This window comes from Micromesistius poutassou (genome assembly GCF_964030765.1).
Source record: "Micromesistius poutassou genome assembly, chromosome: 14".
Classification (NCBI taxonomy): domain Eukaryota; kingdom Metazoa; phylum Chordata; class Actinopteri; order Gadiformes; family Gadidae; genus Micromesistius; species Micromesistius poutassou.
Genome location: NC_140284.1, coordinates 10,939,057 through 10,961,933, shown reverse-complemented (window position 1 = coordinate 10,961,933; position 22,877 = coordinate 10,939,057). Strand labels below are relative to the sequence as shown.

Below are 22,877 nucleotides of genomic sequence, written 5' to 3'. Positions count from 1 at the left end.
TCCCACGCGCGATGCGTAACCGTGACAGACACCACGCCGGTGGAGCAATGAGTCCAGAGCCACGGATCAACCTTTTCCTAACCCCGAACCTACTCGCTGTTTTCCTCACGCATAGCATAAAGCTCAAGACACAAGTTTGTGTTTAAAATCAGACCGTTGCCTTATGGAATCTCACACATAGTAACACTGATCATTTGTGATGGAGAGAGAGAGGGAGAGGAGAGAAAGAGAGGAGAGAAAGAGAGAGAGAGAGAGCGGGAGAGGTGTACAAACATTGTGTCCTCTAGTCAAATCAACACGCTAAATTAAGCGTTGACTCCATTTCTCCAACAATTAGTTGCGGCGCCTAAAAAAACCAAACGGAATTATGCAATGATGTCCATAAAACATACGACGGAGGGAGCGATGTATTTTCACTAAAGAAATAAACGAAGGTGGTGGTGGGTGTGTGAGTGATGGGGTGGGGGGGGGGTACTTATGCATTATGCAAATCACTAGGATTTAATAGACGCCATGGAAGAAAACAAAAATGAAATAGGCAGTCGCTCTTGTGAGAAAAAAAAATCCTGGTAATCAACAAACAATGCCAGCTGTTTTCTGAGCCCGCCTGCCTCCCGTCACACGGCCAGTCTGAAGGAGAGCTTCCATAATTCACATCAACACAACAGCGCTCTGCTATAGCTGTGCAGCCACTGATGAGACGTTGAACTCTCTGAACACAGAATGTTCCCCTTTTTCACGCCTTTCTCTCCCCAGGTGCCAACACGAGGGGCCCTCAAACCAATTAGCGTTGGTATTTAAGTGCTAAAACGCTTGCAAATGTCGTGACATGCTCGCTTGGAGTCCTGGGAGATAAAGCAGGACATCAGGGCTCAGAGGAAGGGGAGCAAAGGCCAAGTGACACTAGGATCTCCTGGGGGTTTAAGCACAGAGCTATGGCGCACTAAGGAACGGATTTACGGCTCATCTTTAAGATCTTCAACTGATCCTTCATGTTTATCCATCTCACAGGTTCTTGGTAGTGATGGCTCGTTCGCGAACGAATCAGTTTGAACGAACGACTCTTTAACATGAACGAACCGACCTGATTCCCTGTTTCAGTTTGTCTCGTTCGTATTGTTCGTTCGCCAAGACTCGACTCCCAGCTCCACCCACTAGTCGCTGACTCACGAGTCGCCGTTCGTTCACTGACTGTGTTTAGCGGTGAAGACTCGAGGACTGAGAAGTCACGAGAGCCAGCCGGGCAACAACATCCTGATTCCGAACACGAAGCGCTCCTCAGCTAAAAGGAACTTAGTTAATGTTGTGTTGATTGATGACCGTTTGCACCATTGCACGATCATGATTCGTTTGAGAATGAGAACTAGGGAGGAGCTGAGTCTGACCGACTCGGCTGAGAACTGTGCATTCGCGATTCGTTTGAATGAGAACGAGGGAGGAGCCGAGTCTGACCGACTCAGTGACTGAGAATCATGATTCACCACTACCGGAAATGCGAACAAACGAACAAACGACTCTTCTTGGCGAACTGACTAACGCAAACTGATTCATTCAAACGAGTCATGAAATCCACCACTAGCACTTGGTCTTTGTGACAATGGAATTGCTATTGCTATTGTTTACATTTGTGGCGAGAGGGCACTACAGAGGGCACTAAATGGTCTTCCCCAGCTCTTTGGTACAACAAAGTAATTTTGGTATAGTATATTGGTATATAAGTATATAAGTATATTGGTAACAGATGTTTTATTGAAGGAGAGACGTTTATGCTGGTTCCTTCACCAGTATAGATATTTAACAAAGCCTGTTCCTTGGCAGCACTATTTGTCCCTGGAATGGACGCTTTTAACAGCTATCAGCAATAGCTATCAGTAATGCCTGGTTCATAAAATGTAAGTTAGGAAGTTTGTTAGGAAAGAGTTAAGAAATAAAGACAGTATTGTTTTTCACTGTGGAATGCAGCGATGAAATAAGCATTAACCTAATTTGTGAAAACTATAATAAAAACACCAGAACAGTGGAGTGGCGATTGCATAGCGTCAGAAGACTCTATAACAGAAGACATGTTACGCTTCTGCGTCCATATTTAGAACTGGATCACATGAGTTCAACAGGCCCCTGCCTCTTGTCAATGAGAACACAACGCTAACGAGAATAGCATCAGTGATTCAGTGTGAATCTCTTGCTTTCATGCCTCCAAAGAGGTCGACAGAACGCAGCATTGGCTCAGGAAATAGCAATCTGTCTCTCATGGTTGCGGGCCTGGCTATAGAATGGGTCGGAAGATAGTTCAGACAGCATGCTCATTACCGTTGTGGAATTGCAGGTGATAATTCCATTACGACATGTATTGTTAGCATCTCTTTTGTTGGAATCTTTGTGTGGATGTGCATATCAGGGTCGTTGATAAACTGTTAATATCGCTTTGTAGAGCAAATAAAAGGGTGCTCATGTGTCATACACCAGTTGATTATTTTTCAAGATTTTACCACATCCCTGAGAATGGAACAGAGCGATGGTGTTGTGGATGGTGTCATACATGTCTAATGACAAGGCAGTGGAGCTGTTTTAGGTGGATAATAAAATGGATTATAAATAGACAGTAACACATATTGTAGGTGGTTTATTGGAACTAAAGTCTGACTAGAAACGGGGGTCACATCAGCATGAATCCACAAATTCTCCCATGGTTTCAGTTTCGAGTTGGCTCTATTGTGACAATATACTGGCTGGTCAAACAGATGTACTGTGATTCGTCAACCACTGTTATAAAGGTGTGTATCGTTTTAAACTGAAACTGGTCAGGGTTAAATATGTATTTTAGATCTTTATTCCTGAAAAGGGTGAGTATCATACAATGCCTTTGATGAGTTGGAGAGGAACCAGCTTTAGTGTATTTTTTGGCATGGACACTGTTAACAAATGGACCTTGGCCTATCGACCCTGTGGCTATATAAAGGTTATAGTCATCATATAGGCAACATTATTGCTTTCATTAAGAGGAGGGGGAATGTAATCTTAAGACATAGGTGGTGACTTCTTCCTTAGTATTATAGGCCCACCGTGGAATATATGAGTAAACAGTAACACTCAAGTTGAAATTTGAATTTACACATTTAAGTATAAATTATTATTTTCTGGCATATAGATTGTGATTTGTTGTAAGTGTAACAGAGAGAGTAGGGATTGCTGCAGCTGAATAATGTGTTTATGATGTGGGCATAAAAAGCATTTTCAACAAAGGGTAGAGATAATGATAATTTTGTGCTTATAAGTACCAGCTTTAACACTTTCAACTTAAGTGCCACTAGTGTGAGAGAGAGAGTGTGTGTGTGTGTGTGTGTGTGTGTATGTGTGTGTATGTGTGTGTGTGTGTGTGTGTGTGTGTGTGTGTGTGTGTGTGTGTGTGTGTGTGTGTGTGTGCGTGTGTTAGTCAGCAGTATGCCCAGTCCCAACAGGTCATATGAGGTAGATCATGCATTATAAAATACATAATCCAGCAGCATATGTAATCAACTCATAAATTCATAAAATTGCACATGGTAAAATATCCTGTACATGAAATACCAAAAATACAATTGTGAACAAATGGTAATGGAAACAAGGTAATATAGTTAAGGCTAAACATCTTGTCTATTACCTTTGTCTAGCTAAGTCATTAGGAGTAGCATGCAATTAACAAAACGTAGCCACAACTTTTACAGTAAACAACAAAAGCAATAAACTTAAAAACAAATGTATGTGTCTGTCACCACAACTTTGAGACCATGTAATGCCGGCCGTCCACATTCTCTACCCATATGGCTTTGTGCAACTCTCCACTGTCAGCAAATGCACTAACAGAAAAAATCATCTTTGTAAAATTATATATCAATAAATGTCATGCCAGAAATAGTTGAGAGTCTGCTCTACATGCGCTAAGTGTTTGTTACATGCCAGATTGTGCTAATCGTACATCGTCCTGAACTTCACCTCGGCGGTCTCTCAGAGTACCACGCGTACTCCCATCCAGGGTCGAAGTGGCACACTCCCTCACCTTACTTGATATAAGGTATATGTGCACACGTCTGTATGCTACTATGTCCTTTACATCCCGGTAGATAAATCAGGAGGAATACAAGGGGTGGAGGGGTAGTAGTAACGGAGAAGTTTAGTCTGGGTTTCAGTGTTTCGGTGAGCTCAGTTAACACTCACGCGAGTCACATCCATCGTCCATCGCGCTCATTTTCAGTTTGTTTTTTTGCACTTCTTTTTTACGTGAAGCGGTCCGAATTCATTTTCCTCAGTTTGGGCGGCAGGTGTCCGTCCATCCTCCCCCCGCCCCCGGCCAGCCGCTGCAGCTTGGGGGGCAAGTCCGCCACCGACTTGCTCATGGGCTCTGTACAGATCTTGGACGCCTTGCCCAGCAGCAGCTTGTCGTCGGACACACCCGGCACCGAGCTGATGCGCTGCAGCTTCATGGGCAGGTCGCCCAGGCTGTAGGTCATCTCCGAGGTGGTGGAGCTCATCCGCAGCAGCTTGCGCGGCAGCCCGTCGCGGCAGCCCCCGCCCGTCATCTTCTGCAGCTTGGTGGGCAGCTTGGCCGTGGAATCGCTGTCCTCCAGCGCCTCCAGGCCGTCCAGGGAGCTGTTGCGGTGGTCACCGCCGCTGCCGCCGCCGCCGCCACCACCACCGCCGCCACCGCCGCCGCCACCGCTGTTGCACAGGGACGGCGCCAGGAGCGGCGAGGAGAGCAGCAGGGCGTCCTCCGTCTCCTTCACACTGTAGGGCGGCGTGGGCACCTCGAAGGTGGCGTGGAACTGTGAGTAGTCCACCTTGAAGAAGCCCTCCTCCAGGGAGATGACGGGGAAGAAGCGGTGGCCCCACAGCACCTCGTCCTCTGTGTACGACGTCCGCGCCTGGCACGTCATCCCTGGGGGCGGAAACAATATAACAACAGGAAACAATATTATTAACATGGATGAAATGCCCGGGGCAGATTAAATACTGCAAATTAACTTGCAGGCCTAGTGTCCTGTTGCAAATGTCGTCTCATTGCCCCCAGGGAGCCCCAGAGGCTAATGTTTTGCCGACAAACATCTGAATATACTCTGGTATCGACTCACAATCCATAATCCAATTACGTCGTGGCGCTGTGCCTTAACACTCACCCATACAGTGCTGACCAAAATATATTACCTTAAATTATTATAGTATCAAAAGGTCACAAAGGCAAGAAAAAAAGTGGTTCATTTATTTTTTTGTAACCCTCAAATAGGATCATTAGCAGCAGCATTAGGCAAAATTAAGCCAAGATGTAACCAAATCAGCAGGTTCCCATCTGAATGGGGGATTTCATAACTGTTTAAATGAGGTGTTGAAGCAGAAATCAGCGTGACCCGACTGGGAGGTAGAGCTCCAGCAATCAGAAGCAAAACCCACATTTATCTCCTTCAAGTTATATCAAGGAGGAAAAAAAATCATAATATTTCCTTCAGCGAGTAAGAAGTATGAACTGAGATCGTTCCATTTTGGACAAGTCCTCCAAATTGCTCCTCCTCGATTCGAGTGATCACCTTGTGAAAAAAACGACTTAACCAGTCCATGCACACCATGGTGAGCCTAAACAAACACCCATAAGATACGGAGGATAGAGGAGAAAACAGAGCAGAGGATGGGGGATTTAGGAGGAATATTTACTGGGAACACGGAGGGAGCCAGAGATCCCTTAAGGATTTCCCTTAAGATAAGGGAAGAATTTGGTGAAAAATAAACTTTTTTGAAATCTGCATCCAAAATCTCTACTGTAGCCTAAAACATGAATGCATGGATCCCAATTACTTTTTGTTAGAGTGTGTGTGTGTGTGTGTGTGTGTGTGTGTGTGTGTGTGTGTGTGTGTGTGTGTGTGTGTGTGTGTGTCGTGGTGTGTGTGTGTGTGTGTGTGTGTCCTGTTTAGCATTTCCTACATATACAGCATAATCTCATTTCATGTAAATGTATGTAGCATAATTCTGCCTTCACAGGGGACAATGAAATTCATATCCACATACACATCACTGCATCTCCGTGAATAGAATTAGCTGAACCCGGCGCCACTTATTAACAAGCTAAAAAAAATAGGCATTTCTTAACCTATGGAGTGATTAAGCAGAGACAACTTGAAACACTGCATGATTCTTTGGAGGCTATCGTAATTGTCTGAAAACGGGTATTACAGTGTAATGCATAAACATTTATAACACCTAGTAGATTAAAGCAAATGCTAATGAGCATTTAAATCTCAGGGGGGGGTCCACCCTTCTTCCAGAAATCACAATAGTAATATCAACGTGAGTAATGAGCCTTATTTAGCCTTATATCTAACAAATACATGTTTAATAATGAGCACGAGAACACTCGTGTCTAAAGCCATGTTGTCACTCAGATGGACGGATTATAAAAGCAACTGCCCAAGTAAAAAGCCTAATTGTTTTTCTGCTGCCTTCCAAAAAGAGGATCATTACGAACCAAACTAATCCATCCCCGATCCCGCTCTGCATTTAACTGCTAATTTCCCTTCTTCAGAACCACTTTCCCCTCTGATGGCTCCCGTCTCACATTAATGCCCCGAAAACGATAACACACAGCACTCTGGTGTGGAAATTGGATTGGCGGCTAGTGACGTGTCTCCATCCGTCCGTCTGTCCGTCCGTCCGTGCGTCCCCAAACCTCCGCCCCCCCCTCCCCTCACACTCCTCCCTAGAATTCCCTGGAATGAGTTTTCTGGGAGCAGAGATTCCCAGAAGACTGTGCACAACAACCAACATTCGGCCCCTCTATTGTATTACTTCCACGCCGCTGCCTGGTAAGTTGAGCGTGCTGCAGGCATCTGGAAGCAAAGAGACATGCAGACAGGCCTAATGAGAGTCGGAGGGCTGGTGTGGCTGCGAGGAAGTGTGAACGGAAAGTACTATCGCTTTGCCTGTGAGGCTCCCTCTAAACAAAACATAAAAAGGTGTTTTGACATACGTTTTGGCGTACTCTGTAGTAATGTTGTCGGTGGGATTTACAGTTCTAGTGCTGCGGCGGTATCCACTTCAAGTGAGTCGCTCTTGTTCCTTCATCAGAAGATATTTACCACGACAACTAATAAACACTTTCATCCCCTCAGCTCGGCTGCGAAGCGTAGCGGGTGAGGCTGGGAAACTACAGCAGAATGTTAATTCAGGTGTCCTTTCATATTGATTTGATGTGTGCTGACTTATCCCAGCCTCAACTGTAAGCCCTGTCAGGCAACAGCTCAATAAAACATGTATGTAGATCTTATCTTGGGGTTACAGCAGCGTTAACCCCCTCCACTTTTAATATACGTCTGCATATATAAGCACACAGATATTAATGAACAATTGCCTGCACCGCTTTCACCATGAATTCATGACGAATCCGAAACTACGTCCACAAATGTGCGTTCACCCTGCGAGGGCAGTTAGTGTGCGTGTCCAGAAATAGATGGGTCCTATGCTAATTACTGCTGCATGGCTCCCAGTGGAGAAGTAGACGTGAAAACACACACACACACACACACACACACACACACACACACACACACACACATGCTCTCTGGTGCCTCTTCAGCCCCCCGTCTCTCTCCCAATCGGCCTTCAGAGGGAGAAACCGGAAACCTTTCTACGAGCGGCCCTTTTAAAGGGAAAACTAAAAAAGGAGAGAGAAGAGTGCCTTGGGTGGCTGGATTTAGCGTTACTCATTGATCTGCGCTGATGGTGAGTGTTTGAAAACAGAAGAAGGCTCCTGAAGCGGTGGAGAGCCGCGGTGGTGACGTCACCCATCATTGTGTGGCTTGAGAATAGGAAGCTTTGGAGCCCCATTATCCGTGTGGTTAAAAAAATAACTATCAACATGCCTTGCTCAAAGGCCTAGCGCGGTATCAAGGCACGTCCTTTATTATGCATGACCGGGATTTCCCCCCGGGTTAGGGACATCTCTGGAACGGCGTACATGGCTAATCATCACATCCGGTTGTTTCCTCAACCCCCTTGACTCCCTGAAGCAGAGCCTCAGACGGTTTTCAGCGGAAGAATAACAAGATTGAGGTGTATTTATTTATTAATAGTAGAGCCTTATGTAACTGTAGAATTTATACCTGCCCTGAAGTCAGTGTTTCTATGGAAACCAAACCTACTGTAGCAGTGTGTATGTACCGCTAGACAATCAGACATGCCTCCCGTTTAGAAATCTGTCAAAGAAAAACATGAACACGTAACACCGGAATATTCTCTGTTTATCCTGTTGGTGAGCGTCCATACGGTGTTTGTTTTCGTGAATCTGTGACGGTACCTAGAGAGTATAACCTATACATTCTCACACAGATGTTATCCGTTACCTTCACCACCAACAAGCCTTCCTCGGAACAACATCCCTGGTGCCAGAGCCATGGGATCCTGCGTTTGATGTTTGTCTCACACAGAGAATCTGGGTTCTCGTTACAACTGTCTAGGACTGAAACACGAGCCCGTGTTTGGGTCGCAGTAATTGCAGGGAAATTCTGTCTGCCGTGTGAGCTGCTGGATGCCCGCATGTGTCCCTCCCCGAGTTATTGCTTTGTCTAGGCCGAGCGCATTTCATAAGCTGATGTGATATTACACCTATGAGTGAGGCTCTGTGTAGCGAGGGAAGCTATCATGATGCTAGCGTTTCTTTCAAAATAATGAGGGAGACCACTTAGCGTACGGTAATCCTGTGCCACAGACAGACATATCGACACAAACACACACACACACACACACACACACACACACACACACACACACACACACAATTTAGTAACAACCAAAACAATGTATCCATAAATAAAAGGAACATGATATTAGACCAAGTCAGTATGAATATCATAAAGACCATCTGACATGTTGGCCACAGCTTTCAACAGATTCTTGCACATTGGTTTGGAGACTGAATTTGATCCCCTGCTTTCTTTCTGTATTTTTCCTCAGCAGAGTTTCAGGCAAAGAGCCTTGTACTTCCTCCAACATGCATAAGCTCTTATGACGACAGCATACCATGACAGCATGAAGGTTTAGATTCATTATCTGCGGAATTCACATTTATGTTGGCAAAATAAAATGCTAATTACAGATATAAATTGAAACTTTGTGAGTTATTCTTTTATCAACTCGGCAACAACCTTTAATTTGTATTTTTACACCAAGAAAAGAAAAAGATTGTTTTTCTGAACTGGATGTGAAATGCCTCTATAATTATCAGCCACCTTTATGAGATGAAATTTCCTTGAATTCCATCAAATCTATTACGTAGAATCCAGTATACACAAAAAAAACTTTTGCTATTGAGTCATCTTGGAAAAACTCTGGAGTATCCGGAGTGCAAAAGCCATCTACATTCAAATCCCTAAATACACAGTACTCTCCTCGATAACCCCGCACCATGGGCGGCTTTACACTGCTACAAGCTCCTCTTTCCCCCCAGCCAGTGAAGTGGTGTGGGAGTGAAGTGGACCACCAGCAGCAGAACTCCGGCTACGTGCAGCACAGCCCCGGCTCTGCCACAGCTGTGATGGAAAAGCCCTCTCCCAACTCAGAGGCTGACTTCCAGCGCTACTTGACGGCGAGTGAGGATGGAGAGCCAGGCAGGCTATTGACAGAAGAGCCAGGCAGAAAACAAGCTTATTCTGGGGCTTCGAGAGCAGGCGGCAACACAGTCCCCAAGCCAGGCTGCCAGGGGTTCACACTCCCACCGTGACTACACACACACACACACACACACACACATACACACACGCTGGCTGGAATGGGCATTGAATAAATAAAAAATTATGGCGATTATGGCCTTATCTTTGCCTTTCTCCACGAACAGATACATCACCCGTTCCCCATGAAAACACAAACAAACCGAGATGCATTATTTTTCTCACACACACACACACACACACACACACACGCACATGCACACGCACACGCACACACACACACACACACACACACACACACACTAAAAAGCCCCTTGCCTAATCAGCAGGACAGTCTGACTATATAACCCAACATTAATAACAATTGTCAACTAATGACCAGATATTTCCCCGACAAGTTGCGACAACGTGCCAACGACATCTTCAAAGCACCGCGGAAAAACGTATACATTTCAGTGGATGTTAGTCAATAAAAATAAATAAACATTACAACGTACTGATGGTAAGCAGCCTTGGCTTCCCCTACATCACCGCCCCCATAATACTTTATTATCCAATAACAGGACACCCCGTCTTGGTTTATTACCTCCTCAACCACGGGGAGAACCAACCAAACATTGATTGGTCAACTAGACCTTTAGAAGGTGATCAAACGCGCATGACTGCACACCTCACGTGCTCAATTGAAAAATGCCTCATCACCCTGAATATCACTCCAATGATTCAACACATAATCACAGCGCTGCCGGCTTCAAAATGCATGGGAAATTTGCACACCTGGTAGCAAAATGCAGGATTGAGCTAGCGACACGATTCCTCGATCACTCAGTGATCGGGAATCAACAATGTCTAGAAAGCCTTCAAGTTGACAATAGGGACTCGAAGCATCTCTGATGCTAGGTCAGTAGTAAACTAGTTGTTTTCCTCATATCAATGTAATCCCATGTATATTACCAGGGAAACAGACACTGCTAACAAAATGTTATTTATTTTGAGAGCAAATTTCCCCACAAAATGACCATATATATATGTTCATTATTTGTTATTTTAAACACACTTAACATAATCAGAATTTAGAAGAAGAAAGAGAAAAAATCATCATCATTGAAAAGTAAAACATTCATCAATATACCGGGACAGCGACAATAGCAATGCCAACTTAGATAAGTAACCAAAAGTGATAGAAAGAAAGAAAGAAAAAACGTATAATAAATAAATAAAATAGAGATAAACAAGAAAAAGATAAACAAATAAACCACAAGCAGAAGTCTCGCGGACATGGAGTTGTTTAAACAGGAGAAGTTATTTTAGAGTATTTGCATACACCGCCCACTCCCAGAGAGAACACGAGAAAGTACTCTGGATGGTACTTGGATTCAGACTCTGAGATGACTTTACTTTGATTACATGTTTTATTTTGTTGGCAAATTCGAGGGATGTTGTAGATTAGTGATGCTAGCTTGTAGAACTCAGCACTTAACCACAACAGAGTCATGCCAATAAGGAAAGGAGGCGAAGCACGCCCACTTGTGTAATAGCACACACACACCAGACACACACACACACACACCTTTGCTAAAGCCCAGCCATCTGACAGACAGGAGAGGGCCAGACAGAGAGCGATTCTAAAACGGTATTGTTTGTGGGAACGAAGGGGCTGTTAAGAGGCACTGGGACTCCCGGGATTGTGTCCCACTGTGTTAGTCTGTTTTAAAACGGTGGGTGTCTCTCTGCCCACCAGCTGGTGTAACACACCTCTCACACACCTTTTTCTTTCTTTCTCTCTCGCTTGCATGTTTTCACTGAATGCCATGAAGACGTTCACGCACACGTCTTTTAACATTCAGGTCTTCAGTTCAGACAGCATGGGTGTCCCAGCGGTGGGAATCAAACCTTCACCACCCCTGGCAGCGGGGGGTTGCTAATACTCCACCAATGAGCTACACAGGGCCCAGCATGTAGGAATACAGATATATAAACAATGTTGCATGAGCTACACAGGCCCAGCATATATATATATATATATATATATATATATATATATATATATATATGAGCTACATATATATCTATATATAGATATATATATAGATATAAATATATATCCCCCACTGTCAGGGTTTAGAAACCGCCCAGCTTGTGAACCAACCCGTGTTGTGGCAGCAGCCAGCACCCCCCTCCCCTCCAACCCCTCCATAAAAACACCCCACCTCCACCTCGACACTCTTCCCGTTCCCCAGTGCCTCGCTGCGGCCAGGCCTTCCTCAAGGAGCCCACAAGCACAACGGGGGGGGGGGGAGGGGTGGTCATTGAATCCATTCAGTTCAACCGCCAACGCTTCCAAGGAGAAAGGCGTCAACGGAAATGCATCAACGGAACGCTAGACTGCCGTCCTCATTTCGCCAAGCTCAATGAGAGAGGATTCCCGTTCTGTCTGCTCGTCTTTAGGACGTGTGATATGAAATATTAAACTGCTGCGCTAAACAACACCGCTTGAGTGGAAGAGGTTGCAACCGAAGAACAGGGAGATAAGATAAGGACGCCGGGGAGGCAATGAGGCGTGCCGGGCGTCGGACAGAGAGCTGGATCAGCCGGCCGGTGTGAGCAGGAAGCTGCTTCACGAGCCAGTGGCCGCCTTGTTTTCAATAAGTGAAAAAAATCTAAAATGAATAAACTGGTATCGGTAAAAAGGATTAAAAAAAAGAGGCAAATCTCATTTTGGAACCAATACATCCATTGTGGACACAAGTCGCTGAATAACGTGTTTCTATGGTGACCGTCATGAAGTGGTACAGCACAGAGAAATCCAGCAGCTTTTAGTGACCCGTTTTATTTTTCTCTTCCTCCCCTCCTCTCTCCCTCTCTTTCTCTCTCTCTCTCTCTCTCTCTCTCTCTCTCCCACCACCCGTTCAATTTCCAGGCATGGAATAACCCCCACCACTAGCTCCGCCACCTCCTCCACCCTCTACCCCTATCTCCCTCCGACCCTCCCCATTCTCCATACTGTTTCACTGTTCCATCAATCTGTGAAGGAAGCGCTCAGTCACTCACTGCATGCGTGTTCATTCCCCACACGCACCCACCCGCCCCCACCACCCCATACAACACAGGGTGATTGGAGGGTGCCAGGAGCGAAACACAGCACAGAACAGAACAGGAGGCTGTTAGTCGGGTGAGAAGGAAGGAGGAATGGAGAGCTGTGCTGGTGGTGCTGGGGAGGATATGTTAGTGGTGGTGGTGCTGGGGATATGTTAGTGGTGGTGGTGCTGGTGGTGCTGGGGATATGTTAGTGGTGGTGGTGCTGGGGATATGTTAGTGGTGGTGGTGCTAGGGATATGTTAGTGGTGGTGGTGGTGGTGCTGGTGGTGCTGGGGATATGTTAGTGGTGGTGGTGGTGGTGAGGATATGTTAGTGGTGGTGGTGGTGCTGGGGATATGTTAGTGGTGGTGGTGGTGGTGAGGATATGTTAGTGGTGGTGGTGGTGCTGGTGGTGCTGGGGATATGTTAGTGGTGGTGGTGGTGGTGAGGATATGTTAGTGGTGGTGGTGGTGCTGGGGATATGTTAGTGATGGTGGTGGTGCTGGGGATATGTTAGTGGTGGTGGTGGTGCTGGGGATATGTTAGTGGTGGTGGTGGTGCTGGGGATATGTTAGTGGTGGTGGTGGTGCTGGGGATATGTTAGTGGTGGTGGTGGTGGTGGTGAGGATATGTTAGTGGTGGTGGTGGTGCTGGGGATATGTTAGTGGTGGTGGTGATGGTGAGGATATGTTAGTGGTGGTGGTGGTGCTGGTGGGGATATGTTAATGGTGGTGGTGCTAGGTTGGCAGCAAACAGCCGTGAAACAGAAGATAAGCGAGACTCGCTGGAGGACGGGAGCGGGAGCGGAAGGAGGGAACAGAAGCGAGGAGGTGGGGGCAACGGCTCCACAGAAGGCATAGCGAGGTTGGCCCAAGGATAATGTGGGCATGTGGTCTGAACCAGGGACACGCACACATGGGCGGAGGCAGAGGCAACACTCAACCTGGCTGTCAAAGAAAAGCGGCTCGCTTTGAAAACGACCTTCAGGAGGAACAGCACACTAATGTCTAAGATGACATTCAGGTGGAAACCGTTTGCTCTGTCAGTTAGGAACACCCTGTTTGCGATCGCAGAAGAACTCACTCGTCCTGCTTATCCAACACACCTTACTGATCGGACTTGGTAAAGGCGATTTGAACATGAAATCATGTGTGGCCAGGAACCAAACACCAGGATAATGGGGTCAAATGGCTTCTCAAATGTATTTCATCCTCGGTAGATGGTGGCCATGCTAGCATTAACACACGCACGTATGAAGGACAGACTTTGCAAAAGGGATCAGGCCCTGGAGGACGGCCTTACCGGAACACAGAACCAAACGTCTGGGGGCTGCGAGGCTTCGGATCGATGCCCCTGCACTTCGGGGACCGGCCCAGCCGGTCAATACCGCCGCTGGGCCGGAGAACACAGCGACTGGATCAAAACATTACACACAGGACCGTCTTCCCCGACAAAGAGACCCAACCGTCTGTCAAATATAGCCGCGCTCTATACTGTCCCTGAGCATGTGTGTGCGTGCCTCTCCTTCCCACAAACATTGAAGCCTGCGGCCTCTGAAGACTGTTCCGCAATAGTTTGTTTCTGCGCACACGATGGTTGTGTGGCGACATCGCCGTCACCTGATCACTGTGGCGATGTGTCTCTGGCGTAGCGACGTGGCACCCCAGAGTGGCGGGCCACCGGGTCACGCCTCCACCGACTAAGACGTATTACCCACCAACGGAGACCCGGCAATTCCCTTAAGACACAATTACCTCGCTTCCCGGTGGGGGGGAGGGGGGGGGGAGGGGGGATGAATAATCCATGTTGACGCCAGTTCATTGTTCATCGCCCATTACGCTATCAAACCGGGGCACAATTATTAGATACATTAGATAGTCTTTATGGGATGGGAAAGTTCACAGTCATGCCAAAACGCCGTCGTCGTCATCATCGGTTCATGTCTGGGATTGGAGACGGTTGATGCCATGGAACCATGGAAGAAGAGCAAGCCCAGTCGATAACCTCTTTACAGGTTGTATACTTTTATAGTTCTTGTCGATGTTATCGATCAAAATGGGCTTGTAAAGAATGAGGGAATAACTTGACGAGATACGTTGTGGGATACAGGGCACTAGGAACGTATGTATGGGATATGCGGATGCTGCATATTGCAGGGAGTCGCATGTGGACCTTTTTATGCATTGTGTAGGAGTCCGGTCCCACCAGGGATGGCTGGGAGGGCAAAGTGCGCAGCGTAGGCAGAAACGCATAACAATGGCAACAATTGCAGTCTAAAATAGCCCAATTAAGACAAAGCGGAATGAAGGGAAGAGTGAAAAAAATAATCAAGAAAGTGTGACGCTCTAATTATGAGTTTACTTCCTCTACAAAAAACCCTTTAATGTTAACCATGAAAATATTTTAACGCCTAATTGTGTCTAACTATTCTCATTAGATAAAGGAACCTCTCCAAGCCTAACCAGAGAGAGAGAGAGAGAGCGAGAGCGAGAGGATTCAACATGTGTGCTACACAGGCGGGTCCCAGCAGGGAGCCCAGACACCGCGGTGCTCTGACCCCAGCTACGCATTATATTTAATTGGAGACCCCTGTTCTCACCTGTTCACCACAGAGCGCCCGGCTTCCACCGGACCCTTATTAACACTCTGGAGTGACCCCCGGGGGCCGGAACCCAGAGAGTCGTCCATCACCCTGAGTTACGGCCCAGACTCCCAGGTACGGGATGGGGGGGTGTCTTCACTTCTCTTCAACTTACATCCTTCCTTCCTCTCTGCCTCCCTCCCTCCCTCCCTCCCTTTCTTCCTCCCTTCCATAACCGCGCCGGTGTTCGCCTTCCAGGATTACCACTAACTGGCTCTCCCGCCAGACTTTAGTGCCGCTGGGCCGAGGACTCCTACTCATGAGCGTCTCTGCTCGTGTCAGACCATCAGACCTGCGAGTGCGACTCCTCTCGCGGTCTCCGTTTCATCTGTTCGTGATGAGCCAGTGATCCGAGCATGCCAGTGGGGTCTCCTGTCGATCGGAGGCGGGAGATGTTTTCCAGGGCTAATTATCCAGGGCTGGCATCGCTAGACACCGCGCTGACACTAATACGAGACACGAGATTGCCTTCTTTGTCTTGAGTGAGGCGTATTCTCAATATGAACCGTGTCATGTTTATTAGGCAGCCTTTTTTATTTGATTAAAATACCTGGTTTAGAGGCCATGACAAACAGGTATTTTTCTTATTTCTTCATTTGAACCATTAATTATGCAATCAGAACCAATCAAACCAACGGGTTCAGGTTTTCGTTTTCTTTCTGCACGTGAATCTTTCCTTTTTAGAGACTTTAAGAACGTGTGCAAATGGTTGGCCTGACTAAGATTCTTACTGGGTAATCCACCGCTTTCTTGTTTACTGAAAAACCTGCCTTCAGCATAAACCCATACTGGCTGTATGAGCATATTAATAAATACATATGAATAAAAACATAAGCACATAAGCACATTAAATACATAAGAATAAATAAACTCATGAATAAACAGCAGTCGTATCTCTCCTCCTAACTTTCCCTCAGGAACTTCTGGATATAATACATGCCTATGCTTCTTTATGATATACGTGGTTATATTCTTAATGTTATACGTGGTTATACTTCTTTATTTGATATGTGGTTATATTCCTCATGTTATACATGGTTATATTCGTAATGTTCTACATGGTTATATTCCTCGTTATACGTGGTTATGCTTCCTCATGTGATATGTGGTTATGCTTCTTTACGTCAAATGTGGTTATATTATGCATGTTATACATGGTTATTCTTCCTCATGTTATACGTGGTTATATTCCTCATGTTATACGTGGTTATGCTTCCTCATGTGATATGTGGGTATGCTTCTTTACGTCAAATGTGGTTATATTATGCATGTTATACATGGTTATTCTTCCTCATGTTATACGTGGTTATATTATTTATGTTATACGTGGTTATAGCCTACTGCATTATGTAATACGTGCTTATGCTGCATTTTGTCATAGGTTATTTTACTCCACGAGCAGTGGGGGTTAATGCTTTGTTGTGGCATTCAAAAGAAAACTAGGGGGCTGATGTGGATCTCAGGAAGCAATAAAAACACAGGCCCACAACCTTATGAAAGGAGAAAGGTTTCAACATGAGAAGACGACATCAGAGGAATCAATACAACACAGCATAAACAATGGGCCTCTTATCCATGACAGCATCACTGCACGAAGAGAACGACAAGCCAGGAAATAAACGGCAATATTACTGATCACAGAGAGATGCCTCGTGAGGTGGAATGCTGGTCATAGCTATTGTGGTGCTCTCCGGTTTCGTCGAATAATTAGCTTACCTCCTCCATTCGTCCACACACATGAAACAGTGTGGAGCTGGCACGGAGCCATACATCTTCCAGACGTAGTTGGCATGGGGTCACAGAGGAGGACAAACTCCATAACTGTGTGTTCATAAATCCTAATAAAAGAGCATTATACTGGGAGACTTCCAAACATGTTGAACTAGAGTCGGCAACATCATGCAAATTCCCCATCACATTGCCAAAAGCACATTGATCTCTCGCTATGCATTTGCATGAAAGTCGCATCACCGAAGTGGGGAGGGATAAAGTGTACGGTGACGATACAATTTATGTAGATGTTTTTGTATCTTTCACAGCACGGACATGATCGCTGAGTTAAAAAAAAGACATCAACATATATTTGTGTCCATCGAGGACGCACACCTCCAACACCTTGTCATGCTGTTGGAGGCTTCTGGAGCGATGGTGATGGTGCTGATGGTGTAGGTTCACGCCTTCCTGTTACATCGTCAAGGCCGTCAACACACCATCACAAGCTTGTTTCTCTTGTCCAAAAAATACAGCGTGTAAGAACTAGGTGATCCCAAACCGCGGGGGTGCAGGGCGGAGTGTGATTTAATTGGGAAAATGTGCTACTGCGAATTATGAAATGAATTCAATTGCAGCAGGGAGATTGGTTTCATGCATGAAGGCACCTAGCCGGAGTTAACAACAGGTTTATTCCTTCCTTCCAATTTTCCAGAAACGCTAATGAACAAGTGGGGCTTTTTTTAATTTCCCATTTGTGTTGTTTAAATGCCATTATAGGTTTAACTACGACCTTATGATTTATTACAAGGCAAGTTGTGTTTGTATGTAGACAGGGATTTACTCTGTGGTCATGCAAGGAGCCAAGTGCTGCTCTCCACTGCTTCTGTTTCTTAAAACAAAGCAGTGAGTGCAAGTTATCATTAATGCATTCTATATTGAAGCTGTATGTCATCGCTTTCTTATGTGGCAACCAACAACAATAAAACCCTGAATCCAAGCTCTTTTTGGAACAATTCACACACAGCGTTGATGTTCAATAAAATAAAACAACTAAGAACTGCCATCTTACTTAAAGCTGCCGTGTGTACCATTTAAGTGTCATCTCGTGGAACAGAATTATTATCGTGACCTTAGAACGAGCCCTTTATACCTCCATGGGGAGCAGACCCGCTCCCTACGGAGATATAAATGCGGCTAAAAGCACTAACCGATGTGCATAAAATGGCCATAAGCGATGCTACTGGTTTCATGTTGGGGGTAAGACATCTAAAGTGCAGCACACGACTGGGATGACAAGCGGCACTAATTTGAACACTATCAAAAAAAGTCAGTGTAAGTCACTCTGGATAAAAGCGGCGGCTGAATGAGTGCCAAAAAACCCTGTTTGCAATGCTACAGTATGTCACAACAACATATGCATGTGATCCTGAGTAAGGGTGACAGCCTCGTTCTTAAGGTGTTCATACTGGAGATCACTGGTTGGCTCATTTCAAACAGGCTCAGACGAAAAAAAGGTCCTGCTCATTTTTCGTTTGGACATTTTTTTAGGTACCGAAATCAAAATACCCAAACTACTTGTGCTCCCGAGTCCTTAGACCTTGTAATTATTTCAGTTTTTCTCAACAACATCAAGCACAAAAATGATTTGTGCTGTGTAGGGTCATGCTCCAGGCGAGAGAAATAATGATTTTGTCTCTCTGGCCCTAACGCTAGTAATTAGAAACCATTTTCAGTTAAAAGTCAGGGGAAAAGTTTACTTATTTTTCCCTGTGTTTTAATCCACAGGGAAGAGAGAAACAACTTGTGTTACCTAACTGAGAATCTTCCACACACAAAAATAGATCACTTTTTCCACTAGTAAACAACTCAGAGCCCCATAAATATTACATGTTTCTGTTGCTGCTGTACAGAGAATGTTCTGCTGACTTATTCTGCCCCTAATATACAGAGACTTGTTCTATTGCTGCTACACAGAGACTGTTCTGTATACAGACTTATCATGTCACTGCTTTATGGAGACTGTTCTGTATACAGAGACTTATCATGTCACTGGTGTACAGACTGCTCTGTAGACTAACGTTTCGCTGATATACAGAGACTCGTTCTTTCACTACTGTACAGTACAGTTTTATTATGTTGCTGCTGTACAGAGACTTTACTTTAAACTGATCCTGTCAATGCTTTATGGAGACTGTTCTGTATACAGAGACTGATTCTGTCACTGCTTTATGGAGACTGTTCTGTATATAGAGACAGATCTGTCACTGCTTTATGGAGACTGTTCAGTAGAGACTTATTTTGTCACTGCGTTATGGAGACTGTTCTGTATACAGTATAGAGGCTGATCCACTCACTGCTTTATGGAGATGGCTCTGTAGAGACTGATTCTGTCACTGCTTTATGGAGACTGTTCTAGAGACTGATTCTGTCACTGCTTTATGGAGACTGTTCAGTAGAGACTTATTCTGTCACTGCTTTATGGAGACTGTTCTGTATACAGTATAGAGGCTGATCCACTCACTGCTTTATGGAGATGGCTCTGTAGAGACTGAGTCTGTCTCTGCTTTATGGAGACTGTTCTAGAGACTGATTCTGTCACTGCTTTATGGAGATGGCTCTGTAGAGACTGATTCTGTCACTGCTTTACCGAGACTGTTCTGTATACAGAGACTGCTTCTATCACTGCTTTATGGAGATGGTTCCATTTATTTTGCCACTGCTGAACAAAGACTGTTCCGGAGCTAGTAGCCCCAGTCCTGTAGCTCCCCTGTCACATATCACTCGACACTATGCTTGCCATTACTGGGCCATTTGAGCCACTGGGCTGTTTGGTTTTAATATGCGCCATTCCATGTTTACTGGCACGCAAACTGACGGCGCATTCTCATTCCATATTATATGGATAAGAAAAAAAGAAAATCTAAGTTTAGGTGCAGTGCTGCAATGGTGAATACTCCAGGATAGGTTGCCATGGAAACAGAGTTGCATTGGCCACAAATGAAAGCTTCTGAGGGTTTAGACTTTGACTGTACATAAATTTTTAACCATAGATTGTTTAAGTGTGAGATATTTCACCAACCTAGCATGACCGCATACACTGAGATAGCTTTACATTCAGCGGGGGAACTAGGCATAAAAGTAACTAAATCCCTCATTACTGAATACTAATGCTAATAATTAGTTGGTGCTTAAGTGTTGTCATTTGATAATATTCACCAGGGAAATGTATGGGGTCTATGTGCTATGCAATAAGAAACACATGTTGACAACACTACGTTAAATATTCTATTTCCAGGTAATTCTATAAAATGATATAATAAATAACTTAATTTGAATGAGAAATTTATGAGCTGATTTGACAAACTATTTTGTTCGACATGGTTCAAATCACCTCCAATAAATACACCAGAAAGAAAGAAAGAAAAAAAAGAAAAGAAAGAAAGAACTCATAAGAAGAAAGAAGCATAAATCATGAGCATCACTGTCGGGGTTTGGTGTACGAGTCCCACTGGGCTGACAAATGTGTGCCCGGACGGTAAGACTCCTTGGATGACGGCATTCAACAAACAACCTACTGAAGCGTTCATCCAGCATTCACTTAGATTGCCTTCATCTTATGATCTCATCATTGTTCGACTGATATGCAATGATGTCATGATTGGTCGGAAGAGTTTTTCACATTCAACAACAGAATCACGTCGATTCCTAGGTCTGTATCTGTAGACTATGTACTATATACTTAATGTAAGCCCAGGCTGGTGATTGTGAACAGATCCACACATCAAGTTATTACCACTTCGCTGAGAAACATTAAATCAACCGTCTGTGTTAATCTACCTTTGAAAAGCTGTGTTGGGATTTAGAAATTAAAAAAGTAGCTTGGTTGTGATAACTGAATGGCATTCATTTAAGATATTACTTGTTTTTCTTGATTCCAATGGGGATTGTAAGTAAAGTAAAGTAATTTCAAAGAAGTTGTATAGAAAGAGTAGTGATTGACACGTTGGAGAGAGAGACAGATGTATCGGGACATTGAAAAGTGTTGAACCAGGCCTAGTATGTGATTCTAATGATCTCTATGCTTGCATTAATGTGGAGCAATCATATTTTTATTTCTGTGATGAGCAGAAGGAATTGGCATATTTGCAAGCTCAGCTGAAACCCCCCTCCATTGTCTACTCACTCATAACAGTATTTAAATAAACTCCCTTCTCAGAACCATATTTAACACACAAAGAATGATGTGAATATGGATGATATTACACTTTTCCATTCAGTCAACTGTCTTACATAATGGATCCATTTCAACCAACCAGCTGCCAAGTGTTCGGAACAACATCATTTCCAGGCTCCCTGCATAAGCAGCCTAATAACGAACAAATAAAAGAAAGATTACTCAGAAATTGTGATCACTCACCTGTGGTCTCCACTATCCCTTCTAGTATGACAACAATCTCAAACTGTTCTGTTTGCATGGACCTCTGGGAGAGTTCGTAGAAGGGGCTCTTGGTGTCAATCACGTGGCAGATGGTGAGCGGTGAGACGAGGAAGAGCTGGTCCGCTCCGGTGCTGAAGCCCACGTCCAGCTCCAGCTGATCCAGGGGAAGGAACTCTCCCTCGGGCGTCTGGCGAGACTGTGCGAGTGGACGGTTGGTTGGTCGGTTGGTTGGCGGGTCGGTGGAATAGAAAGAAAGGAGGAGACAGCAAACAAAAGTGAGCCTCTGTGACAGCCATTCGCATTTCTGGAGCAATCACAGCGATCAATGAGCCAGTGAGCGGAGGCCTTCATGTTGTCAATCTGGGACCCACCGGATGCTCAGTTTGGACCGAGCTGATAACAAACCAGTAGCTCCTGCCCACTTTAATTATAACAACATCACGTTTAAAGATAAACTGACAGAAGCCACAGGCCAATCAGAAAGTAGACATTTTGTTACGCCAGTGTTTTGATCTCTACCCCCCCCAGACAGAATATAGGCATTATGTAATGGTCAAAGCCATAAAGAGCACAGCAATCTTTCAGAGTTTAATTACTTCACATGAAGAGTAAGAACGAGTATAAATTGCCTTTTATAAAATAAGTAAATATATATATATATATATATATATATATATATATATATATATATATATATATATATATATATATATATATATATATATAACAAGCAAACCATAAAGGACATGCAAATCAGACCCAGGCCTATATCCCTGGTCGCCTACGTACGACACAACCACTGGCATGTAGGCTGCAACACGCGCGCGCACACACACACACACACACACACACACACACACACACACACACACACACAAGTAGAGGTGTGTAGGATGGGGGAGTCCTGTGTGTGCACAGCCACTTACTTTCAGCAGTTTGCAGCGGATCTGTGCGGAGACCATATGGCTATTACGCAGGTTTCCCACCCTAAACATGAGAGTCAGCTTCCCATCTCGCATGGAGATCACCGCGTGTTCACTGAACATCAGTGTCTCGGCCCTCTTCTTGGGCTGGGACATTTTGATGAACATGCAGCCGATCAGAAAGGCGTCCACGATGGAGCCCAGGATGGACTGGAACAGAAAGAGGATGATGCCCTCGGGACATTTGTCCGTGATGTATCTGTACCCGTATCCTATGGTGGCCTCGGTCTCGATGAAGAACAGGAAGGCTGAGGGAAAGTTGTACACGTTGGCCACACACGGCGTGTAGTTCTCGTCGTGGGTTCGGTGGAGGTCTCCTCGGATGTAGGCGATCACCCACC

General features: G+C 45.0%; 1 protein-coding gene across 1 annotated transcript in view; it reads right to left on the bottom strand.

Moving 5' to 3' along the window:
* Window positions 1-4,253: 4,253 nt before the first annotated feature.
* kcnj3a (potassium inwardly rectifying channel subfamily J member 3a) overlaps window positions 4,254-22,877 on the bottom strand; it is a gene marked incomplete at both ends in the record, with an annotated part of 18,904 nt that continues 280 nt past the window's right edge. Inside the window, 3 exons of the mRNA XM_084478176.1 lie at window positions 4,254-4,912; window positions 21,533-21,749; window positions 22,480-22,877. The exon at window positions 22,480-22,877 is cut by the window's right edge and continues 280 nt beyond it. Of these exons, the coding sequence (XP_084334302.1) occupies window positions 4,254-4,912; window positions 21,533-21,749; window positions 22,480-22,877 (1,274 nt within the window). The remainder of the gene's footprint in view (window positions 4,913-21,532; window positions 21,750-22,479) is intronic.